At 41.2% G+C, this 21,351-nt stretch overlaps 2 protein-coding genes across 4 annotated transcripts in view; one reads left to right on the forward strand and one right to left on the reverse strand.

Annotated features, from left to right (window-relative positions):
* Positions 1 to 9,812, reverse strand: part of SMAD4 (SMAD family member 4) — a 50,333-nt gene extending 40,521 nt beyond the window's left edge. The window contains exon 1 of one of the 3 annotated variants that reach the window (XM_066247501.1): positions 9,435 to 9,810. The gene's annotated coding sequence lies outside the window, so the exon portion shown is untranslated. Of the gene's footprint in view, positions 1 to 9,053; positions 9,338 to 9,434 lie in introns of those variants that run through there. The other 2 variants (XM_066247502.1, XM_066247503.1) reach the window with 2 other exon arrangements.
* LOC136315035 (uncharacterized) lies at positions 9,423 to 21,145 on the forward strand. The gene is made up of 2 exons (XM_066246237.1): positions 9,423 to 9,868; positions 18,667 to 21,145. The coding sequence occupies exons 1-2, from the start codon at positions 9,423 to 9,425 to the stop codon at positions 19,031 to 19,033; spliced, it is 813 nt and encodes a 270-aa protein (XP_066102334.1). The 3' UTR covers positions 19,034 to 21,145.
* The last annotated feature ends 206 nt before the right edge of the window (positions 21,146 to 21,351 follow it).

Genomic DNA, 21,351 nt, shown 5'->3' on the forward strand with positions numbered 1-21,351 from the left:
CAGTGGTAATGGTAGGTAGAAAGTCAGCAAAAGAGACAAAGATTTGTTTTTTTTATCTATCTACCTATTTTGTGTTTTCTGTCCAGCTTTGTTTTATTCATAAGCTGTCACCTCATGTCGACCATAAGTCAAACAGCAACTCCATGGACTACATAAAGCCAGATGAACCCAACTAAGTTACTTTCTAAAAATAAAAAGGCTGAGTGCTGGCCTGAAGGGCTCTCATGGAATTCACCAACTTTAGTTACTGAATGTTGATATGTTTTTAATTCTCAGATGTCTGTTTACTTTTGAATTATTGGCTGTATTATATATGAAGCATATATTTTCTACAAATTATAGGTATTTTGATTAATGATCAATAAGCTATTAATATGGGACTATTTGAGAAAAGTATTTAACATGAAAAAAGAAAGACCTGGCCTGGTGAAATATCACTAGGAAGAAATTCTAATCATAGGCTTTACAAGCAGGGGGAAAAGGGTGTGTGTACACTTAGTTCAACAGCCTATAGCACAAGTTACAGCCTAGGTTCTAAAAAGAGGAACATCTGAGAGCTGAGGTTCATCACACTGAGGGCAGATGGAAGAGAACCTCCAAAAACAAAAGATTATACACACAGGTATTAATGATTATAAAAACCTGAGATAGGAGCCCTGGCCAGTTGCCTCACTGGATAGAGCGTGGCCAGCGTGCAAATGTCCTGGGTTCCATCCCTGGTCAGGACACACATGAGAAGCAACCATCTGCTTCTGTTCCTCTCTCTCTCCCCCTTCTCTCTCTCTTCCCCTCTGCCCTCTTGCATCCAGTGGCTCAAATGCTTTGAGTATCAGTGCTGAGGATAGCTCGGTGGATTCAAGCATCAGCCCCAGACAGGGGTTGCCAGGTCGATTCCGATTCCGGTCAGGGCGCATGTGGGACTCTATCCCCCTTTCTCTCACTTGAAAAAAACAAAAACAAAAAACCTGAGATAGGAATAATATAATCAAAATGCTTCTGTGATAAATTTTAAGATAAACTACAAGAAACAAATTTAGAGCCTGACCAGGCGGTGGTGCAGTGGATAGAGCATCAGACTGGGATGCGGAGGACCCAGGTTCGAAACCCTGAGGTCACCAGCTTGAGCACGGGCTCATCTGATCTGAGCAAGGCTGCCTAGCTTGAGCAAAGGGTCACTCGGTCTGTTGTACCCCCCTCTATCAAGGCACATTTGAGAAAGCAATCAATGCACAATTAAGGTGCTGTAATGAGGAATTGATGCTTCTTATTTCTCTCCCTTCTTGTGTCTGTCCCTCTCTGTCTTTGTTACACACACACACACACACACACACACAGAAACAAATTTAGAGGTATGCTCATGTATCCCTTGGCCTTAGATTTAAATGTCATATTGCAACAATACGGAAGTTGCCACAGCGAAAGGGGTTGTGGGGAGTTAGAAGAGGTTAAAAGGGCAATAAATGGCAAAGGAAGGAGACTAGACTTTGGGTGAACATACAATACAATATACAGGTGATACAGAACTGTACATCTGAAACCTATATAATTTTATGAACCAATATCACCCCAATAAATCTAATAAAAATTTTAAAATAAGTAAATAAATAAATGTCATATTGGTACACTAGCTTCACCTTATATCATCTTAATTAAAAATTAGTATTTTCTGGATAAATTAAAGGTTGTTAAAAGAAGAATCAACCAAGTCTTCCAGCTGACATCTGTTTTTTATCTACCAGCATCTATTACCCCTTCTGAAAACAGTAATCTGATTTTCTAAAGAGAATCTCCCCATTTAGGGAAGTGGGATAATCCCCAGACTGACTAACCAAAGCCAACACCTAGCCACATTAGTTGTTTCAAAAATGGGATAAGACCCAAGTCAGGCCAATGATACAGCTTCAGGACTTCTATTTGAGCTGCAGAGGGGAAAAAAGCTCTTCCTCTGCTGGACTTAAAGTTTGGAGAAGTTAGCATGAAGCCTACCTGAGACTCAAACGTAAACAAAGGAAAGCAAAGTCAAGAGAAAGAGTCCTGATGACACCAGCTGGTTGGTATCCTGACTGAGCACTCTTAAGGCCAGCTCTATTTCCAGACCAAACCAAGGAAATTTCCTTTTTACTTAAGTTTGACTTCTACATATTTCCTAGTATATAGTAACTGAACAAAAATTATAACATTCTCATAAAGAGCAGTGATATAATACAAACTACACAAACAATGGAACCAAGCAATAATCTAATCAATGATACAAATAACTAGTTACTTTAAAATAGCAGTTGTCAAACTCTCTGGTCTCAGGTCCCCTTATTTACATTCTTAATTATAGAGAATTCCAAACAGTCTTTGTTCATATGAGTTACATCTAATGACATCTACCATAATACAAATTAAAGCCAGAAAAAATTAAATATTAAATTAATTTAAAATAATAAACCCATTATGTGTTAATATAAATAACCTCTTATGAAAAATAACTATTTTCCAAAACACACAAAGCAGTCAGTATTCAGAGTGATTTTGTTTTCCATTTTGCAAATTTCTTTAGTTGTCTAGCTTAAGACAAGACAGCTGGACTCTCATCTGCTTCTGCATTCAATCTGTTGAGATAGGTTGTTTTGGTTACAGTATATGAAGAAAATGTACCTCACGTAGATAAGTAATTGGAAAAAGAGAAGAGTATTTTAATGGCCTTTTAAGATAATGGATATTCAACTTTTATTCAACACCAAATGCAACAAATGACAATTCTTAAAGGTTAGTTGTAATGTGAAATCTGAATCCGTATCAATGAACTTGGCTCTGTTATATAAAAATCCACTGGTCTACACTGTATTTTAAATGGATCGCCTGCCTGACCAGGCGGTGGCACAGTGGATAGAGCGTCAGACTGGGATGCAGAAGGACCCAGGTTCGAGACCCCAGGGTCGCCAACTTGAGTGCAGGCTCATCTCGTTAGAGCAAAAGCTCACCAGCTTGGACCCAAGGTCGCTGGCTTGAGCAAGAGTTTACTCAGTCTGCTGAAGGCCCGCGGTCAAGGTACATATGAGAAAGCAATCAATGAACAACTAAAGTGTCGCAATGCGCAACGAAAAACTCATAATTGATGCTTCTCATCTCTCTGTTCCTGTCTGTCTGTCCCTGTTTATCCCTCTCTCTGTCTCTGTTAAAATAAATAAATAAAATAAAATAATAAACGGATCGCCTAACTGCATGATTTTGTAACCCCATGCACTGGTCACTTGGGAAAATAAAAGTAGTGTGCATTTATAAAGCAGCTAAGTTAGCTTGCACTTCAATCACACAAGTGATTTTCCTAGAATTAAACCTTGTACTCTGATGTACAGAAACACTTTATGCACACTTTCATTTAATCATGCTAAATATTAAAGAGATATGTACTCCAGGTTAGAAATAAATAAAACTTCTATTGCTTCACCAAAGATTTTTTTTTTTAAGATTTTATTTATAGCCTGACCAGATGGTGGCCCAGTGGATTGAGTGTTGCCCCTGGACACTAAAATCCCAGGTTCGAAACTCGAGGTTGCCAGATTGAGTGTAGGCTCATCTGACTTGAGGACAGGCCCATCAGCTTGAGCGTGGGATTGCCAGCTTGAGTGTGAGATCATAGACATGACCCCAGGGTCACTGGCTTGAGCAAGGGGGTCACTGGCTCTACTTGAACCCCCTGGTCAAGCAAGGCACATATTAGAAGCAATCAATGAGCAACTAGAATGACACAATTCCAAGTTGATACTTCTCATCTCTCTCTCTCTCCCTTCTTTCTCTCTCTCTCTCTCTCTCTCTCTCTCCTTCTCTCTGTAAAATTAACCAATGAAAATGAAGCAATAGGATAAGCATACTAAAATATCCAAAGCCTTCAAAATAAAGAGGTACTTTTTTTTTAATATAATAGATTCCCATGCTCCCTCTACTCCATTCCCACTTCTGAATCTGTGTGTGCTGGAATGGGGTGTGGGGAGGGACAAAAAAGAATATTTTGTTTTATTTTTTAAATAGCTCTTCCAGAGACAGGGCTGTAACTGTTCTTAGACTAGTGCTTCAGGTGATATAGATGGAGAACTGAACATACTTGCATAAATGACCTCTAAACAACTACCAACTAGTTGAGCTTGCTGAGCAACTTTCTCACAATGTTTAAGTTGAACGCTGACAGCAAAAGCTACATCAATGCAACTTGCATCTCAGGAACCAATCAAGTGACCAGTTAATTGGTGCCTAGAAAGTTTTATGGTTTCCAAACAGATTACCCACAATGAAGACCAAGTTCCTTTGGGAGTTTAGATACTGATTGTGGAACCTAAACAAAGTCTCTAAAAGGAGCCCAAGTAAGCATTTTAGAGTATTTAAGGATCAATTTCCTAGTTAAGATAGCGATGCTATACTGAGCTCTCATGGGAAATACACCATCCTAAAACTTGCTACCTGACAGTTCAAACAAATTGAAAAATGAAAAAGAAAATAGAGGAGAGGAGAGATGAAGGGACAGACTTGGAAACAAAACAAATGTGGCAATATCCTCAAGGAACCCATCAGATGTGAGATGATTACATTGTACACATGTGTATCACTGTATTAAAGACTGTAAAGTTGAAACAAGTTAAAAGAAAAAAAGCTTCAGGACCTGATAGCTCAGCCACTTCAAAATTCCAATCTGGCTATACCCCAAGCCAACTGAATCACAATTTCTGGGGGTGGGATCCAGCCATGGGATTTCAAAGTGCAGGTGGCAAGGTTGAAAACCACTGCCCTAAACCTTAGGAGTTAAAAAAAAAAATTAAAAGATGAACCCCACACTGTTATAAATTTTCCAGACCACAAACAATTCTCATTTAAAATGCAAACGATATACAAATAAAAGCACCTTGGCCAGGTAAATTCAGCTGGTTAAAGCATCATCCCAATACACCAAGGTTATGGAATAGATTCCTGGTCAGGGCACAGACAAGAATAAATCAAAAGTAAAGAAAAAAAGAATCAACCAATGAATGCATAAATAAATGGAACAACAAATTGATGCTTCGCTTCCTCTTTTACTTTCCCTAAAATAAATAAATAAATATATACAAAATGTAAACAATAAAGTATAGTTCTTGGACCTAAAAGCATTTACAATTACCACCAACTTGAAATTAAGATGCAGTAATAGACGCATGTTACAATCAGCTTCTGGTAGCTATCTTACCTATGCTATAACTTGCAGAAGCAAATAATCAAGACTTAAATTACAAGATTCTGACCACCTATTATTCTAGTTTTACATAGGTAAGCACTACCCTCATTTTTATCCATTCTCATGGTTAAAATAAATTTTCCTGGATGCCAATCACACCACTAATAGTGTCAAAGTGACACAGCTCAAAAATACCTTGTTCTTGAGAAACAGAAATTCAGCCACATTTCCCATCACCAAAGTTACACATTTTAGAATGAGAAAAAAATTCAAAAATTCTAAGTCTGACCCATTATCAAGTATATGTTTTGGCATAGTATGAAGCAAACAGTAACATACTGAAAGTCACTTGAATATCTAGACATATTTGTCAACAGTCTGAATTTCTTTTTTTAAAACAATCAAATCTCAAAGATCTAAACATAAAACCTGAAACAATTAAGTACATAGAAGAAGACATAGGTACTAAACTCATGGACCTGGGTTTTAAAGAGCATTTTATGAATTTGACTCCAAAGGCAAGAGAAGTGAAGGCAAAAATTAATGAATGGGACTACAACAGACTAAGAAGTTTTTGCTCAGCAAGAGAAACTGATAACAAAATAAACAGAAAGCCAACTAAATGGGAAATGATATTTTCAAACAACAGCTCAGATAAGGGCCTAATATCCAAAATATACAAAGAACTCATAAAACTCAACAACAAACAAACAAACAATCCAATAAAAAAATGGGAAGAGGACATGAACAGACACTTCTCCCAGGAATACAAATGGCCAACAGATATATGAAAATATGCTCATCTTCTTTAGTTATTAGAGAAATGCAAATCAAAACTGCAATGAGATACCACCTCACACCTGTTAGATTAGCTATTATTAACAAGACAGGTAATAGCAAATGTTGGAGAGGCTGTGGAGAAAAAGGAACCCTTATACACTGTTGGTGGGAATGTAAAGTACAATAGTACAACCATTATGGAAGAAAGTATGGTGGTTCCTCAAAAAACTGAAAATAGAACTACCTTATGACCCAGCAATCCCTCTACTGGGTATATACCCCCAAAACTCAGAAACATTAATACGTAAAGACACATGAAGCCCCATGTTTATTGCAGCATTGTTCACAGTGGCCAGGACATGGAAACAACCAAAAAGCCTGTCAATAGATGACTGGATAAAGAAGATGTGGCACATATACACTATGGAATACTACTCAGTCATAAGAAATGATGACATCGGATCATTTACAGCAAAATGAAGGGATCTTGATAACATTATATGAAGTGAAATAAGTAAATCAGAAAAAACCAGGAACTGCATTATTCCATACGTAGGTGGGACATAAAAGTGAAACTAAGAGACATTGATAAGAGTGTGGTGGTTGGGGGGGGGGGGGAGGGAAAGGGGGAGGGGGAGGGGCACAAAGAAAACTAGATAGAAGGTGACAGAGGACAATCTGACTTTGGGTGATGGGTATGCAACATAATTGAACGACAAGATAACCTGGACTTGTTATCTTTGAATATATGTATCCTGATTTATTGATGTCGCCCCATTAAAAAAATAAAATTATTTAAAAAAAAATAAAAATAAAACAATCAAATCTTCAACTGTTGAGTAAAAAGTCCAAAATTTGATCATTTTATAAAATTGAATTAAATTCTGTGTTATGCTAATCTACCTCCTTTAACTTTCATTTAGAGTAGAAAACAATGAAATCACTATACCCAATTAGTTTTAAATATTAGACATTATCTGAGACATTATCAATTTTAACCATCACTTAAGCGCAAATAAACAAAAAAAACCTCTGCCTAACTATACAATCTTTTTTTTTGGGGGGGAGGAAATACAAGCATGTACAATGAACACTGAAATGGCTAACATAAGATGTTTAAAAAACACTCACTCTAATATCACTGAATGAAAAATAAAAAAGTAATGCGCTGAAAGAAACAGAACTGAAATAAGTTTAAACATGAGAAAAACAATGTATGTTCTCACCAAAAGAGGCAAAATTTTAGGCAACACTAAACTTACATTTTAAATATAATGAACGAAGCAGATCCTGTAGGGTTAACTGCCCTAGTAGAAGCCTCAGCAATTCACAGCTCAATTAGAATAGTGTCTAATGATGTTACTATAACACCAGCTCACTCAGAAAAAAGAGTTCCCAAGCCAGAGAGCTGGAGTGTGACTGGGCAGCATAAATTAGTTTTATATTGCTCTTTAATTGGGGGGGGGGGGTCTAAAGGAAAATGCAGAGAAAAGAATTCACACACAAATGGAGATACAGCTCTACTAAAATATAGTTTAAGAAAGTGAAGCATGGGTTTTTACAAATATTTGCTGCTTTCTGGTATAAGCAGAATTGTTTCAACCAGCAGAACCATCAGAAAAGGTCAATGATGCATATAGAACTTATTGGGAAAAATTTAAGTGACTTTCTCAGAACAAATTTTCATTAAACCTGAAACAGATTTGAAGTTTTTTTCTTTTGGCTTTTTGTTTGTTTTTCCTAAGCTCAAGATTTAAAAAGAAGGCACTTAGCTGAACAGAGAAGTTTCTATTTAGATCAGGGGTCTCAAACTCGCGGCCCGCGGGCCACGAGTTTGAGGCCCCTGATTTAGATATTCCCACTTCAAGAATAAAACAAGATGCAATACCTCTTTAAAGTAACCTTCCCAAAAACCTGGGAAGCAAAGAAAAAGTCACCTCTATTAATAGTCATAAAATGGCATATCAAATTTGTATAGAAAGCTTTTAGTTTTCACTCCAAAACTTAAAGCTACATAATTCATCACCACTTTTACATCTAAAGATACTCCAAATCTTAAATGCTTGGCCTGCCTGTTACACTTGTTTTGTAATAAATCCAATAAAGAAAACAAAAATTGTTACATTATCAAAGAAACATTAATAAGAAATCATATTTTAAAATGTTAATTATATCAATAATTACAACTTGAAATGACATGTACTAACTTTCCAAAAGAGAAAATAAGTCCGTATCAGAAAAGTTACACGCTAGAACTTCGTATACTATATTTCAACTGAAATATATTTTGTCTTGGTAAAACGTAGCAAAGGCAAATTATAAAAGCCACAATAAAAATTATTCAAATACAAGTTCCATGTTATATTACTTTATGAGAGTATATATTTTCTATTAAGACTAAATGGATTCTTCCAGCAAAATGTACTCAAAACTTTTTAAACACCCGAATAATCAAACTGTTACTAAGACTTAAAAGGATGCTAATTTTGTCCAAAGTCAAAGGTTGTTAAACAAAAAGGCTAAGACCACAAGCCTTTAGTAAGTTAATTAAGAGTCAAATGAGTCCACATTATTTTATATTTATTAGTCCTAAATAAACGGCAGTTTCACCTTAGACCATGGTGCAAAAACTAAAGACATTAGGAAACTAAAGTCCAAATAAATTAATAAGAAACATATATACTCAATTTTGGTTTTTCAAAACCTTTCTATGCCCGCAGAGAACCTTTCAAGTTAACTAAACGCATCCATTTCTTTGAAGATCTAGTTTGGGTTGAGATAGAGCCACCGCCCTCCGACCTACACCAATTTCACACCCAGTACTTGTAGTCTTAAGATAAACTGTCTTTTATTTTTTTATTAGGGACCGGAGGGGGCGGTGGTCAGCTAGGTGCTAAGATTGTTCCCTGCACGCCGCCATCACCCACAATACTCAAAAAGTAAGTAAACAAATCAAAGCCAGAACATAAATTAGAATGACACAACCAGGAAGAGAAAATTAGAGACAAAGAGAAAACAAAACTTTACTTGAGAAAAGAAATTATGACAAATCATTTACAACTTGCATTTAGACACCTACGGCAATACACTCCGGCCGACCCCACGCGCTCCGCCCGGGCGGACACTGAAACTACTCAAGAACAACAAAGAGGAGCGGCGGCCGCGGCAGGAGTCCCTCTCCGAGTTTAACTTGATTCTGCGACAAACTGCGAAGGGAGCTCGGGACCGGAGGACCGACCCTGGAGCCCGAGGCATGCGAGGCACCGCGGCCCGGCCCGTTAAGAGCCGCTGGCCCGGCCGGTCCGGCCCGTCCAGCGACCGCGCTCGCTCTCCGGGCGGACCGCCGGCCCCCCGCGCGCTCCCCGCCGCCGCCGCCGCCGGGAGCCCGCCCCGGGGCGGGGAGGCCGCGGGAGGGGTGCGCGGGCCCGGCTGGGGAAGGGGTGGAGACATGGCGCGTTACCTGGGCTCGGGCGATGGCGAGGGGAGTTCGCTCTCCCGCCGGGGCGAGTCCGCGAGGGCAGCGGGCTCGTCGCTTCCCCGGCGGCTCGGAGCGCTCCTCGGCCCCCGCCCCGGGGCCTCCGGGCCAGGCCGCCCCTCCTCGGCGCCGCGTCGCTACCCGCGCGGACCGGGCCGCCTCGAGCTCCCGGGCCGCCCCGCCGCGGGGCGCCTCTCTTGCGGGGCGCCCGGCTCCCCTCACCCGCTCCCGTCCCCTGGGCGGCCACGCAGCCGAGCGGAGGGCGGGAAGGGCCTGCTGAGGAGAGCGGGCGGGCACGAATGCAGGCTCCGCCACCCGAGCCGCTCCGTTACCGCAGCGGCGACGGCGACTACGGCCGAGGTGTTGCTGCCAACTTGTCGAGAAGACACTGGGCATGCGCGCGCGGAGACCACATCCGGGTAATTTCAGGGTTTGGCCCTTTTTCTCCCCGCAGCTTTCGTTTCTCCCGGCTGCCCCCGCCTCCCGCCCGGAGTGACGAGAGGGTCGCTCTGCGCAGGCGCCGATGGAGAAACACCAGTCTGGGCTAAGAGCCCAGCATAGGATCTAGCTCTGCACCAATGCGCTGTCCCACAGAGGGAAGGCTTCTTGGAGGGAATGGTCACAAGAAAAATTGGCATCCTTTTGCAAAAAAGTACCCAAGCAACGCGGGAGCGCTCGTTGTATAGTGGGCACCGAGTGTTTATAACTGGTGTCAGCCGAGCCTTGTTTTGAGGACCTCCGTCATGGAGGCTAAGTGGACATAAAAATTAGACTGTAATAGCTAGCGGTTTACGTTGGGAAGAAACTGGCGATGTCTGCACCTTCCCTTTCCACCAGCCTGGACCACTAGATTCAGAGGTGTTTAATTTCGCAAGACACCCCTATGGGTTAAAGAGATGCACAGGACGGTCAAGGAATCACACACATTCAGAGCCTGGCCGAGCGTTTCTAAAAGCTAGTGGTTCTTGTTGGAAGAGATTTAGGCGGAATGCCAGAGTTGAAAGAGACCTTTGAGGATCTACAACACACCTGTTAACTAGGTAACTATTGGGTAGAGAAAGACATAAACTCTGCTTTTGGCTTTATACTTCTTTTACCTGAAATTTTTACAAGAAGAATGCATTTCTATTATATTTAAAAAGTGTCAGCCCTGCCTGACCTGTGGTGGTGCAGTGCATAAAGCATCGACCTGGAACGCTGAGGTCCCCTGTTCAAAACCCTGGGCTTGCCTGGTCAAGGCACATGTTGGAGTTCATGCTTCCTGCTCCTCTCCCCCTTTTCTCTCTCTCTCTCTACCTCTATCTATCTATCTATCTATCTATCTCCCCCTTCTCTAAAATGAATTTTTAAAAAATCTTTAAACAGTGTCAGCCCTGGCCGAGTAGCCCGGTTGGTTAGGGTTGTCTCCATACACCAAGGTTGCCATTCAGGTCACATAGAAGAATCAACCCATGAACGCATACATAAGTGGAACAACAAATCAATGTCTCTCCCTCACTCTCTATCGCTCTCTCCCTTCTTTGCTCTAAAATCAATCAATAAATATTTTTAAAAATTTAAGTTTCAGAAAATACAAATTATATAAATATATTTCTTTTCACCAATCAGGAAATAACCTCCATTGAAGATCCCACCAAGACTAATTAGAAAGTTCTAAAGTCATTTCTTAAATCACATGGCCCAGAAACTTTCTAGCCCCCCTCCTACCTTTCATACAGTGCCCCACCCCTTAGCCTCATGCGGCCCTTGTCAACATAGCTCCGGCTCTTCCCTCTTCTACCAGAAAGCCTCTAAAACTGTCGTCTTCACTGGTTTTCCCTTCCCTCTGGGGTTTGTGAAGATTTTCCAAGACTATTTTTAAGGTAATTCACTTCCAGATCTTCCACTGCTAACTCTACTAGTATCTAAAATTTTTCAGCTTCAGAAAGTACCTGAAGATTAGCATCCCATTTTAAAACTGTCTTCTCACCTTAGAAAATAGTCAAAAGTCTCAGCCATTACTAAAGGTGCATTGACCCAACATGTAAAGACCTCCAGGGCAATTCAAAGGGATAATTCAGAAGATGGTATCTGTGCTGAGAAAGTAAACCACCCAAATTAAAGGCTTATAAATTCTTTGCAAGGCTCTGGCCAGGTAGTTCATTTGGTTAGAATGTGATACACCAAGGTTGCAGGTTCCATCCCCGGTTGGGGCACATAGTACAATCGATCAATCAATGAACAACTAAAGTGAAGCAACTATGAGATGATACTTCTCATCCCCAATTCTCTTCCTCTCTATAAAATCAATAAATAAAGTATTTTAAAATATATATTCTAGGCTTTCATTTTAATGGTTTATCAAAATTTGTATTATTTTGTGGGGTTTTTATGTTTTTTATTTTTGTTTTGTGACAGAGACAAAGAGAGGGACAGATAAGGATAGACAGGAAGGGACAGAGATAGGAAGTATCAATTCTTCGTTGCAGCACCTTTGTTGTTCATTGATTGCTTTCTCATATGTGTCTTGACTGGGGGGCTACAGCAGATCAAGTGAAACCTTGCTCAAGGGACACCTTGCTCAAGCTGGTGACCTTGGGCTCAAGCTGAGCCCGTGCTCAAGCAGGTGACCTCAGGGTTTCAAACCTGGGTCCTCTGTATCCCAGTCCGATGCTCTATCCACTGCGCCACTGCCTGGTCAGGCTATTTTGTTGTTTAAATCAATTAGGTATTCAAAATTTTATCAATAAAATCAGAATGTTATTTTTTTTTAATTTTTTTGTGGGGAAATATGATATGCTGATCAGTAAAACTTTCTAGCCTAAAATCTTTTATTATTTTTTAAAGATTTTTCCCCCGTTAATTTGAGAGAGAAACATCAACTCGTTGTTCCATGTAGTTGTGCATTCATTGGTTGCTTCTCCTTTTTTTCTTAATATTTTATTTATTCATTTTAGAGACGAGTGAGGGGGCGGGGAGGGGAAAGGATCAGGAAGCACCAACTCCCATATATGCCTTGACCAGGCAAGCTCAGGATTTCAAACCAGCGACCTCAGCGTTCCAGGTCCACACTTTATCCACTGAGCCACCACAGGTCAGGCCATTGGTTCCTTCTCATATGTGCTCTGACCGGAGGTGCAACCCTGTGGCTGCCACACACCTGGCCAAGGGTCCAGCCTAAAATCTTATATTAAAATGTTCAAGGGCAAGCCTGACCAGGCATTGGCACAGTGGGTAGAGCGATGGACTGGGATGCCGAAGACCCAGGTTCAAGACCCCAAGGTCGCCAGCTTAAGCGCAGGCTCATCTGGTTTGAGCACAAGCTCACCAGCTTGGACCCAAGGTCGCTGGCTCCAGCAAGGGGTTACTCGGTCTGCTGAAGGCCCACGGTCAAGGCATATATGAGAAAGCAATCAACAACCAAGGTGTCGCAATGCGCAACGAAAAACTAATGATTGATGCTTTCCGTTCCTGTCTGTCTGTCCCTGTCTATTCCTCTCTTTGACTCTCTCTCTGTCTCTGTAAAAAAAAAGAAAAGAAAAGAAAAAGAAATGTTCAAGGGCAAAATAAGGGGAAAAACAGTGATGTAAATTTTTTTTAAAGAAAAGTTTTTGTGTGTACTTTTAAAACACGTGATAGAGCATTATGATATTTATAGATTCTTTTAGATACATTTAAAGAATGATATAACAATCTTATTTTAAAATGCCAGTACTGCCACCTGACCTGTGGTGGCGCAGTGGATGAAGCATCCACCTGGAATGCTGAGGTCGCCGGTTCCAGGCTCCGAGTTTGCCCCATCAAGGCACATATGAGAAGAAACTATTAGTTGATGCTTCCCACTCCTTTCTGCCTTACTCTCTTTCTCTCCTCTCTCTAAAATCAATAAATAACATCTTTAAAAATAAAACAAAATGGTAATACTTATTATGTGCCAAAATAACAAGCTTTGCCATTATTTAAAACTAAGAGAAAACGTTTTAGATCTGACCCTTGAAAGTACAAGATGAAACCTAGTTTCTCCAACTTCTTTGAGGAGGTAAGCAAGCAAGAAATTGCAAGAGCAGTCTCAAAGCACTCCAAGGGAGAGCTAAGCTACCACCTTTCCTGAGACCTACCCAGAAGTCAATTCCTATATCCACCTCTGACCTGGGCAGCTACAGATTTGAAAGCTTTCTTTCTCCTTTGCTTTCTCTTATTTTTTTAATTCATTTTAGAGAGGAGAGAGCTCCAGGCATGTATAAGCGCTATGACATTTTAGAGTTAATCCAATGTTTTTTAAAAATAATTTAAATTGCCCTTGAAAATCACTTGGCCATGATTCATCTGAATATTATAAGCATTTCCCACACCCCTAAAATTACCCCAGTAAACTGTCATCTCCTTTGCTTACCGTGTAGGAAGTTATGTTTGAGCGTGACTGATGTGCATTTGACTATCAAGCAATTTGTTCTTTCAGCTTCGGGGAGGCCAAAGACTTGATGAAGAAGAAAGGAGATGGGTGGAGCCAATGCTCTATTTCATTTATGTCTTTATTTTCTAAAAAACTGTAATAGCTGCTATCCATGCCAGATTCAGCAAGGGCCACAAGGGCAGCTGTGGACAGAATCCCATAGGGGAAAGGAGTAGAGGCCAGCAGGAAGGAATTAGGTGGGTGGGGAAGGGAAATCATAGCCCACCTTTGTCTGGCATCAGTCCTCTATTAACAGTGGCTGAGAGGCAGCTGAAAGAGAGGGACAGGGCAGTACAACAGCCCTTTGTCAGTGCTAACCATGCAACAAACATCTGACTTAACACTTGCCAGGTGCCCAGTACTAAGGGTTTCGGAGAGAAGTCTACAATAGCACAAGCCTTTGAGTAGCTCCAGTCTATTGCGGAAAGAGTGAAGTGTCAACCCAGAGTTCTGATGATGCGGGAATGGAACACAGGGAGAGAAAGGAGAAGGAGCTGCCTAATCTTGCCAGAGGGGATTCATGAGGCTTCACAGGAAAGTCACGGTTGAGCTGGATCTTTTATTTTTAATTTATTGTGTTGACATGGTTTCAAGTGTTGAGCTGAATCTTGAGGTAAAGTAGGAGTTTTCCAATAGAAAAGGATTCAGTGGGGACTTTCAAGGCAGAGAAAATGAAGAGTGATTGGTGTTATTTCTGAAATGGTTAAAACAAAAGAAAAGAAGAAAAAGAAATCCAATATGTAGCCATAGATATATTTGCCATATACAAAACAAACATAAAATACCACTTACAAGAGGTAACACATTACAGCATTGTTCACCATAATAGACTGTTAGAAATAGCGCAAATGTTTACCAAAAGGAGATTGGATAAGTAAATGATGGCTCATCCATGCAGTGGGACACTGTAACTGTAAAAGACAGTGAGATTTTTTGTGGTAACTGTATAGACAAATCTCAAAGGTTTACTGCCAAATGACAAAGCAAGGTCCAGAACAATGTGTATGTTATGCTATATTTTCTTTTAAAAAGGAAATAATATATATTTATAAAAACTATGGTTATATGGAGTAGAGTGGGAACTGGGCAGATGGGCGGGAGGAAATTTTTCACTGTATAATTTATTTTTGAACCATGTAATGTATTACCTATTAAAAAATTAAATAGAAACGATTAAAACTTGAAATTCAAAGTGACTAGAATGTATATTCATATTTCTCTCCTCTAAGACTCAGTGGTCCTCTAGGATCTCTGATGTTTGTCTGGGTTGGGTGTCCTTTCTGCTCCCAGACTAGGCAGTGATGCGGGGACATCACTAGCCAGTGTCCCTGAGGACAGAATGCCATTGAGGGACATATCGTCTGTCTCTGTGTTTTACAGTTTTATTGACATATCATTTACATTTATAAACTTTTTAAAGTAAGAGTTAGATGAGTTTGGGCAAATGTATACATTGTGCAACCAGGACCACAAGTGACATAGTTTAAGAACATAATGCACCTTTGCAGTCAGTCCCCACCCCCACACTGCTGGCCCCAGGCAACCACTGACATGCTTCCTATTATTTTGGTTTTTTTTAGAATTTCATGGAAAATCTCAATGGAATCTTACAGTATGGAAGGTTTTTTGGGGTTTCTTTGGGTTTTTTATTTTTTGGTATCTGGATTCTTTCACTCAGCATGATGTTTTTGAGACCCAAAATGTTTTGTGTATCAGTGGTTAGTTCCTGTTTGTTTTTGTTCAGTAGTATTCTTTGTGTGTATATGCAAATCCATAGAAAGAGAAAGTAGCTTAGTGGTTGTCAGGGGTTAGGAAATAGCGGAATTTGGAGATACGAGGTTTCTTTTTGGGGCGATGGAAATATGCTGACGGTTGTGAATATACTAAAATACATTGAACTGTATACTTTAAAGTGGTTAAAACTCATAGAAAAAAAGTGATGGTTGCCAGAGGCTGGAGGAAATGGGGAGATGTTGGTCAAAGGGTACAAATTTCCAGTTGTAAGGTGAATAAGTTGTGGGGAGCTAAAAATAGCATGGTGACTATAGTTAACAATACTGTATTATATATATCCTCGAAAGCTGCTAAAAGAATAGATGTTAAATGGTGTCACCATAAAAAAATTGTAATTTTGTGAGATGATGGATATGTTAACTAACCTTATAATGGAAATCATTATGCATTACATACATGTATCAAATCTTCACATTGTATGACTTAAATTTACACAATGCTATATGTCAACTATATCTCAATAAAGCTAGGGGGAAATAAAATGATTAAAATGGTGAATTTTATGTTATGTAAATTCTATCTTAAAACCTTATGTTTTAGGTAAGCATCACAAGTATGGTTACTAAGCAGATGGTGCTTGGAGGCAGACTGACTTGGTTCAGGTTCCCACTTCCCTCCTTACTAGCTGCGAAACCTTGGACCAATTACTCTAAGTCTCCATTTCTTCATCTGTGAAATGGGGGCAAAATAAAACCTATGTCACAGAGCTATAAGGAGGCCCAATGAGATAATGCATGAAAAGCACTTAGCATGGTACTGTCCTGACAAGCACCTGAGCAGTGGTAGCAACTGTTTAATCCCCTTACACCTGCCATATGTCAGGTCTATTACATGCTTTAGCTTAGCTGATTCAACACCAAGCAGGACTTATTCTCAATCTATGGGTGGTGAAGATGAACCATCAAGAGATTAAGAATAACTTGTCCCCATATTGAGGGACTTTCTATAAAATAACTGATCTGTATTTTTCAAAAATGTAAATGTCCTGAAAGACAAAGAAAGCTTGAAGAACTGTTCCCTATTGAAGCAGATCCAATAGATATGAAAACTAAGTGCTATGTATGGTCCTGAATTAGTATTAAAAACTTGCTCTAGTCTAAAGGGCATTATTGGGGCAATTGACAAAATTGAAATATGGACAGTAGATTAGATAGATCATAGTATTGAATTGATGTTCGGTTTCCTGATTTTGATAACTGTAGTGTGAAGGGAAAGGACCAGCGCGTACCAAGCAAGGCTTTTAGGGTGCAGAATTTACAGAAGCCCTCCTGGGGCCACTCCCTCTCAGGTCTTGCTTGCCTTCCCCTGGATCTGATAGGATCCACAGGATCCTGTGATATAGGAGAATGTCCTTGTTCTTAGGAAGTACACACTAAACTGTTAAGGGAAAAGCAAACCAATGTATGCAACTAGCCCTCCAATGGTTCTGAAATAATAATAATATTTAGGTAGGGAGAGAATATTAAAGCATAGGTGGCAAAATGTTCATAATGAGTGAATCTGGGTAGAAGGTATATAGAAGTTCTTTGTACTGTTCTTGCAAGTTTTCTCTAAAATTGAATGTAAAAAATGTTTAAGTCATTTGTCAGTGTGATGAAGTTCCTTCAGCAGCAGCGCTGGATTTTGAGCCCTCTGCACAGTGTTTGTGTGGTGCTGCCCTGCACTCATATAGCTACAGCCTGAGGGCAGGGCCCAGGTGCCTTAGAGCAATGGTCCCCAACCCCTAGGTCACGGACCAGTACCGGTCCGTGGGCCATTTGGTACTGGTCCGTAGAGAAAGAATAAATAACTTACATTATTTCTGTTTTGTTTATATTTAAGTCTGAACGATGTTTTATTTTTTAAAAATGACCAGATTCCCTCTGTTACATCCGTCTAAGACTCACTCTTGACGCTTGTCTCGGTCACGTGATACATTTATCTGTCCTACCCTAAAGGCTGGTCTGTGAAAATATTTTCTGACATTAAACCGGTCTGTGGCCCAAAAAAGGTTGGGGACCACTGCCTTAGAGCACTGTTTCTCCAACTTTACAGACCTTTTGGGGATCTGGTTAAAAAGCAGATTCTGGTTCTGTGGATCTGAGGTGGCACCAGAGTGCCTACATTTCTCACAAGCTACCAAATGAGGTGCATACTGCTAGCTCCTGGACAGGAGTTCCCGAGACAAGGCCCTAAGATTCAAATTCTGGGGGAGAGGAATGGAAAGGAACACTAAGTGGATTAGGAGACAGTCCACAAATGTGATTCTACGTACCTCAAATGCTTCCCAGCTTTCTTTTTTCAAACATCCTTTCATTTAATAAACATGCAGAGTGAGCCTTTTGGGTACCATACTTTAGAGCAGGCATCCCCAAACTACGGCCCACGGGCCGCATGCGGCCCCCTGAGGCCATTTATCCGGCCCCCTGCCACACTTCCAGAAGGGGCACCTGTTTCACTGGTGGTCAGTGAGAGGAGCACTGTATGTGGCAGCCCTCCAATGGTCTGAGGGACAGTGAACTGGCCCCTTGTGTAAAAAGTTTGGAGACCCCTGCAGAGTAAGGAATTGAATGGTGATGAACATGAACTGAAACAGTTATACTTTACCCAGTGATTCCCTTCCCCCAGAAGACTCCAAATCTAGACACCTTTTAGTCCAACAAGTGAACTTGGCATCTAACAGTCTCATTCAATGTCACAGGCACAGAGAGAACATCGCAGGCAGGGAGTGCTGGAGACAACGATTTCATCAAAAAGCAAACAACACAAAACCTTTTTAAAAAATAGAGTTGGCATTTGTGCTGTGACATCATTTTGGTGATAAAGAATTTTATAATGAATATTCATGTGAGGGCTTTTTAGCTTTCAACTCCAAGGGGGGAAATAGCTTACCTTAACATCACCAAGATCTTTTCTTGCTTCTAAAGCATTTTTCTTGGGAGACCTTGAAGAAAATAACTCACTTTACCTTGAACCAAAATTACAGTCACTTTTTTGTTTTTAAACTTCAAGGAAAATCAAGTGCCACCTTTTAGAGGCGAGAAGGAGGTGTGTGGAGGAAGACAACTCACCACTGAGGTACCAGCTCTGCGAAGGAGAGAGGAGACTCGTTGGTTCCCAGACTCAGCTTTTCCTGGCCCCTCCTCCAAGCAGACGCAGCCAGCAGGGCCCCCTTCTCCCTGGCTCCCGGGACGCCCGTGCCTCTGGGATTGTCCTTTCCTTTTCTCCCAGCAGCTGCCCCTGCCTCTCAGCTTTTGCCCCTTCCCCTCTCCGTGCCCTGGCTGGCTTCACTTCCCTGGCCTTTCTGAGACCGCACCAGCTGCAGCCTCTCAACTGTCCCAGCACTTCCCGCACTTCAGGGGCTCCTTCCCACCGATGACAACGGCCCTGCAGGTGACCCAGCGAAGAAACCCTGAGGCGTCTGCTCCTACAACAAGCTGAGGCCACAGCCCTTTCTAGGGCCAAGCGAGCCCCGTCCGACGCGTGGGCGCCCGGGCAGCGAGGAATGCACATTTAATCCACAAGGAAATGAAGACTCAACACTCTGGGACGCGCGGGGCCCTGCGGCAGCTGCTGGTGGTGGCTGTTCCCTCCCTTCTCTATTTTAGGGAGGCTGGTGTTCTGGTTAGCTCCTGCCTGGGCTCACAAGAACCCTGACTCTCTCTGTGGAAGGTGTCCCAGCTCAGGAGCCCTTTCCGGCCTGGACACCCATCTGCCCTCCCCGCACACCCAGAACTGGGAGCTCCTCGGAACTTGTCAGAGGCTACACAAGTAGTTAGAATTCTGGTCTGGACTCAGGGCCTCCCCACAGTCCACAAAGGGTCCTTGGAAAGGGTTCTTAATGGGAAGGTTTGACCCAGCAGCCCAGGAATGCGGACTTATGCCGTCCTCCCTGGTGTCCTGCCCTCCGTCATCACTGCTCCCCAGGAGCAAATCAGAACTGACTCTCGAGCCAAGGAAAAGGGCCCAGTGGGCAATCAGGCCCAGGCCCGCGGTTTGCCCTCCCCTCCTCCACCTTTCCAAAGCCCTGTCATCCCGTCCCTGAGGTCCACCCTCCTCCTGCTAGCGACTCCACCGCTGCTGATCTCACCCTCGGTCTCCTACTACTGTCTGGCATGCTTACACCACACGCATTAAAAGACAGAGGCACGGGGTGGAGATTATGGAAGCGCTCCGCAGTCAGAGGGGCCAGTGTGTAAACCCCAGCGCTCTGCGGTCAGGGGGACGAGTGTGTAAACCCTGGAGCTCTCACTGTGTGCTCTGGGCACGTTACTTCATCTGTAAAAGACAATATCATCACGCTTGTTTAATATTTTTCTCCTGAGGGTTAAATGAAAACTCTATTATTCAACAAGAATTTGAGTATCTACTGTTCGCCAGGCACTGTTTTAGATAGGGGTAGAGTGGTGTATCAAACTCCTTGTCCTTAAACAGCTTACATTCAGTGGGCGATACAGACCGTAAACATGGAACCAACCGAATAATAAACATTAAATGGTAAAAACTGCTATTAAAAAAAAAAAAAAAGACCAGAAAAAAGAAAAAAAAAAAAAAGACCAGAGAGTGATTAGATTTGAAGAGGAAGTGGAATGCTATTTTAGATAGGGTAATAGGAAAGGCTGTCTGAGGAGGTGACATTTAAGCAGGAACCTTTATTCAAATGTGGGACCATGGAATTGTGACTATTCTACTTACCAAGATTGAAAAAGTGAATTACTTTTCATAAATCAATTCATTTAATATGCATATATTATAATGAGTTAGAAATTATGCAGGCTCATAGAGAGTAGCATCAAATTTGGAACATCAGTTAGGATATTACTATATGCAAATGGTTGAAGATTCAAAGTATGGATGCACATAACAATGTAAATAGATGCTACTAATTTCTGCAAAACATGCTTTAAAATTGTCTTTCGCAGATGCTGGGTTCTCTGGAATACAGCTTTCGAACAAAACAAAATCCCAACGTCTTTGAATCAGAGATCTCTAAAACCTCCTCCACCCCCACAGCTGTCTTTATTTAGTACTAAATTTAGAGCAGATGGAGAAACCAGCAAGCAAGACAGTGCCTGCATCTGCTAATAAATTAATACTGCTGAGCCAAGCAAGTAGAAAAATCTCAAGTGGTCTCTACATGTTAGCTGAGCTACAAAGAACACAAAGCCTCCTGCTTTTGAAGAGCTAATAATCCATACAATTTAGACATAGTACTGTTTAAGGACTTACTATATGCCAAGCACTATTTTAAGTGTTTTATTTATATCAAGTCATTTAATCTTCCCCAAAATGCTATGAAATAAATGCTGTTATATTATCCAGTTTACAGAGGAGGACACTGACTCATAGAGATTAAGTGGCTAGTGACAGAGCTGGGGTCCTAAAGCCCACACTCTTAACCACCATGCTAAATTATTCTTCTAGAAAGATACAGGTAGAAATAGACTATTCTTATGACTTCATTTTTATATTTACCATGCATTCTTTATTATTTTGTTAGAAGTACACCTATCCCTCTTAGAATGTCCTGTGGGTCTGTATCACCAGGCTTATGCTGAGCCTGGCATAGAGTAGGTGCCCAGCTGATATTTATTGACTTGATCATGAGCAACAGTAGTTTGGATACTAGGTGGCTTTGAACACAAAAATCATTGTAAAGACTTAAGGAAACCTGACCAGGCGGTGGCACAGTGGATA

Source organism: Saccopteryx bilineata, chromosome 11, assembly GCF_036850765.1.
Source record: "Saccopteryx bilineata isolate mSacBil1 chromosome 11, mSacBil1_pri_phased_curated, whole genome shotgun sequence".
Taxonomy (NCBI): domain Eukaryota; kingdom Metazoa; phylum Chordata; class Mammalia; order Chiroptera; family Emballonuridae; genus Saccopteryx; species Saccopteryx bilineata.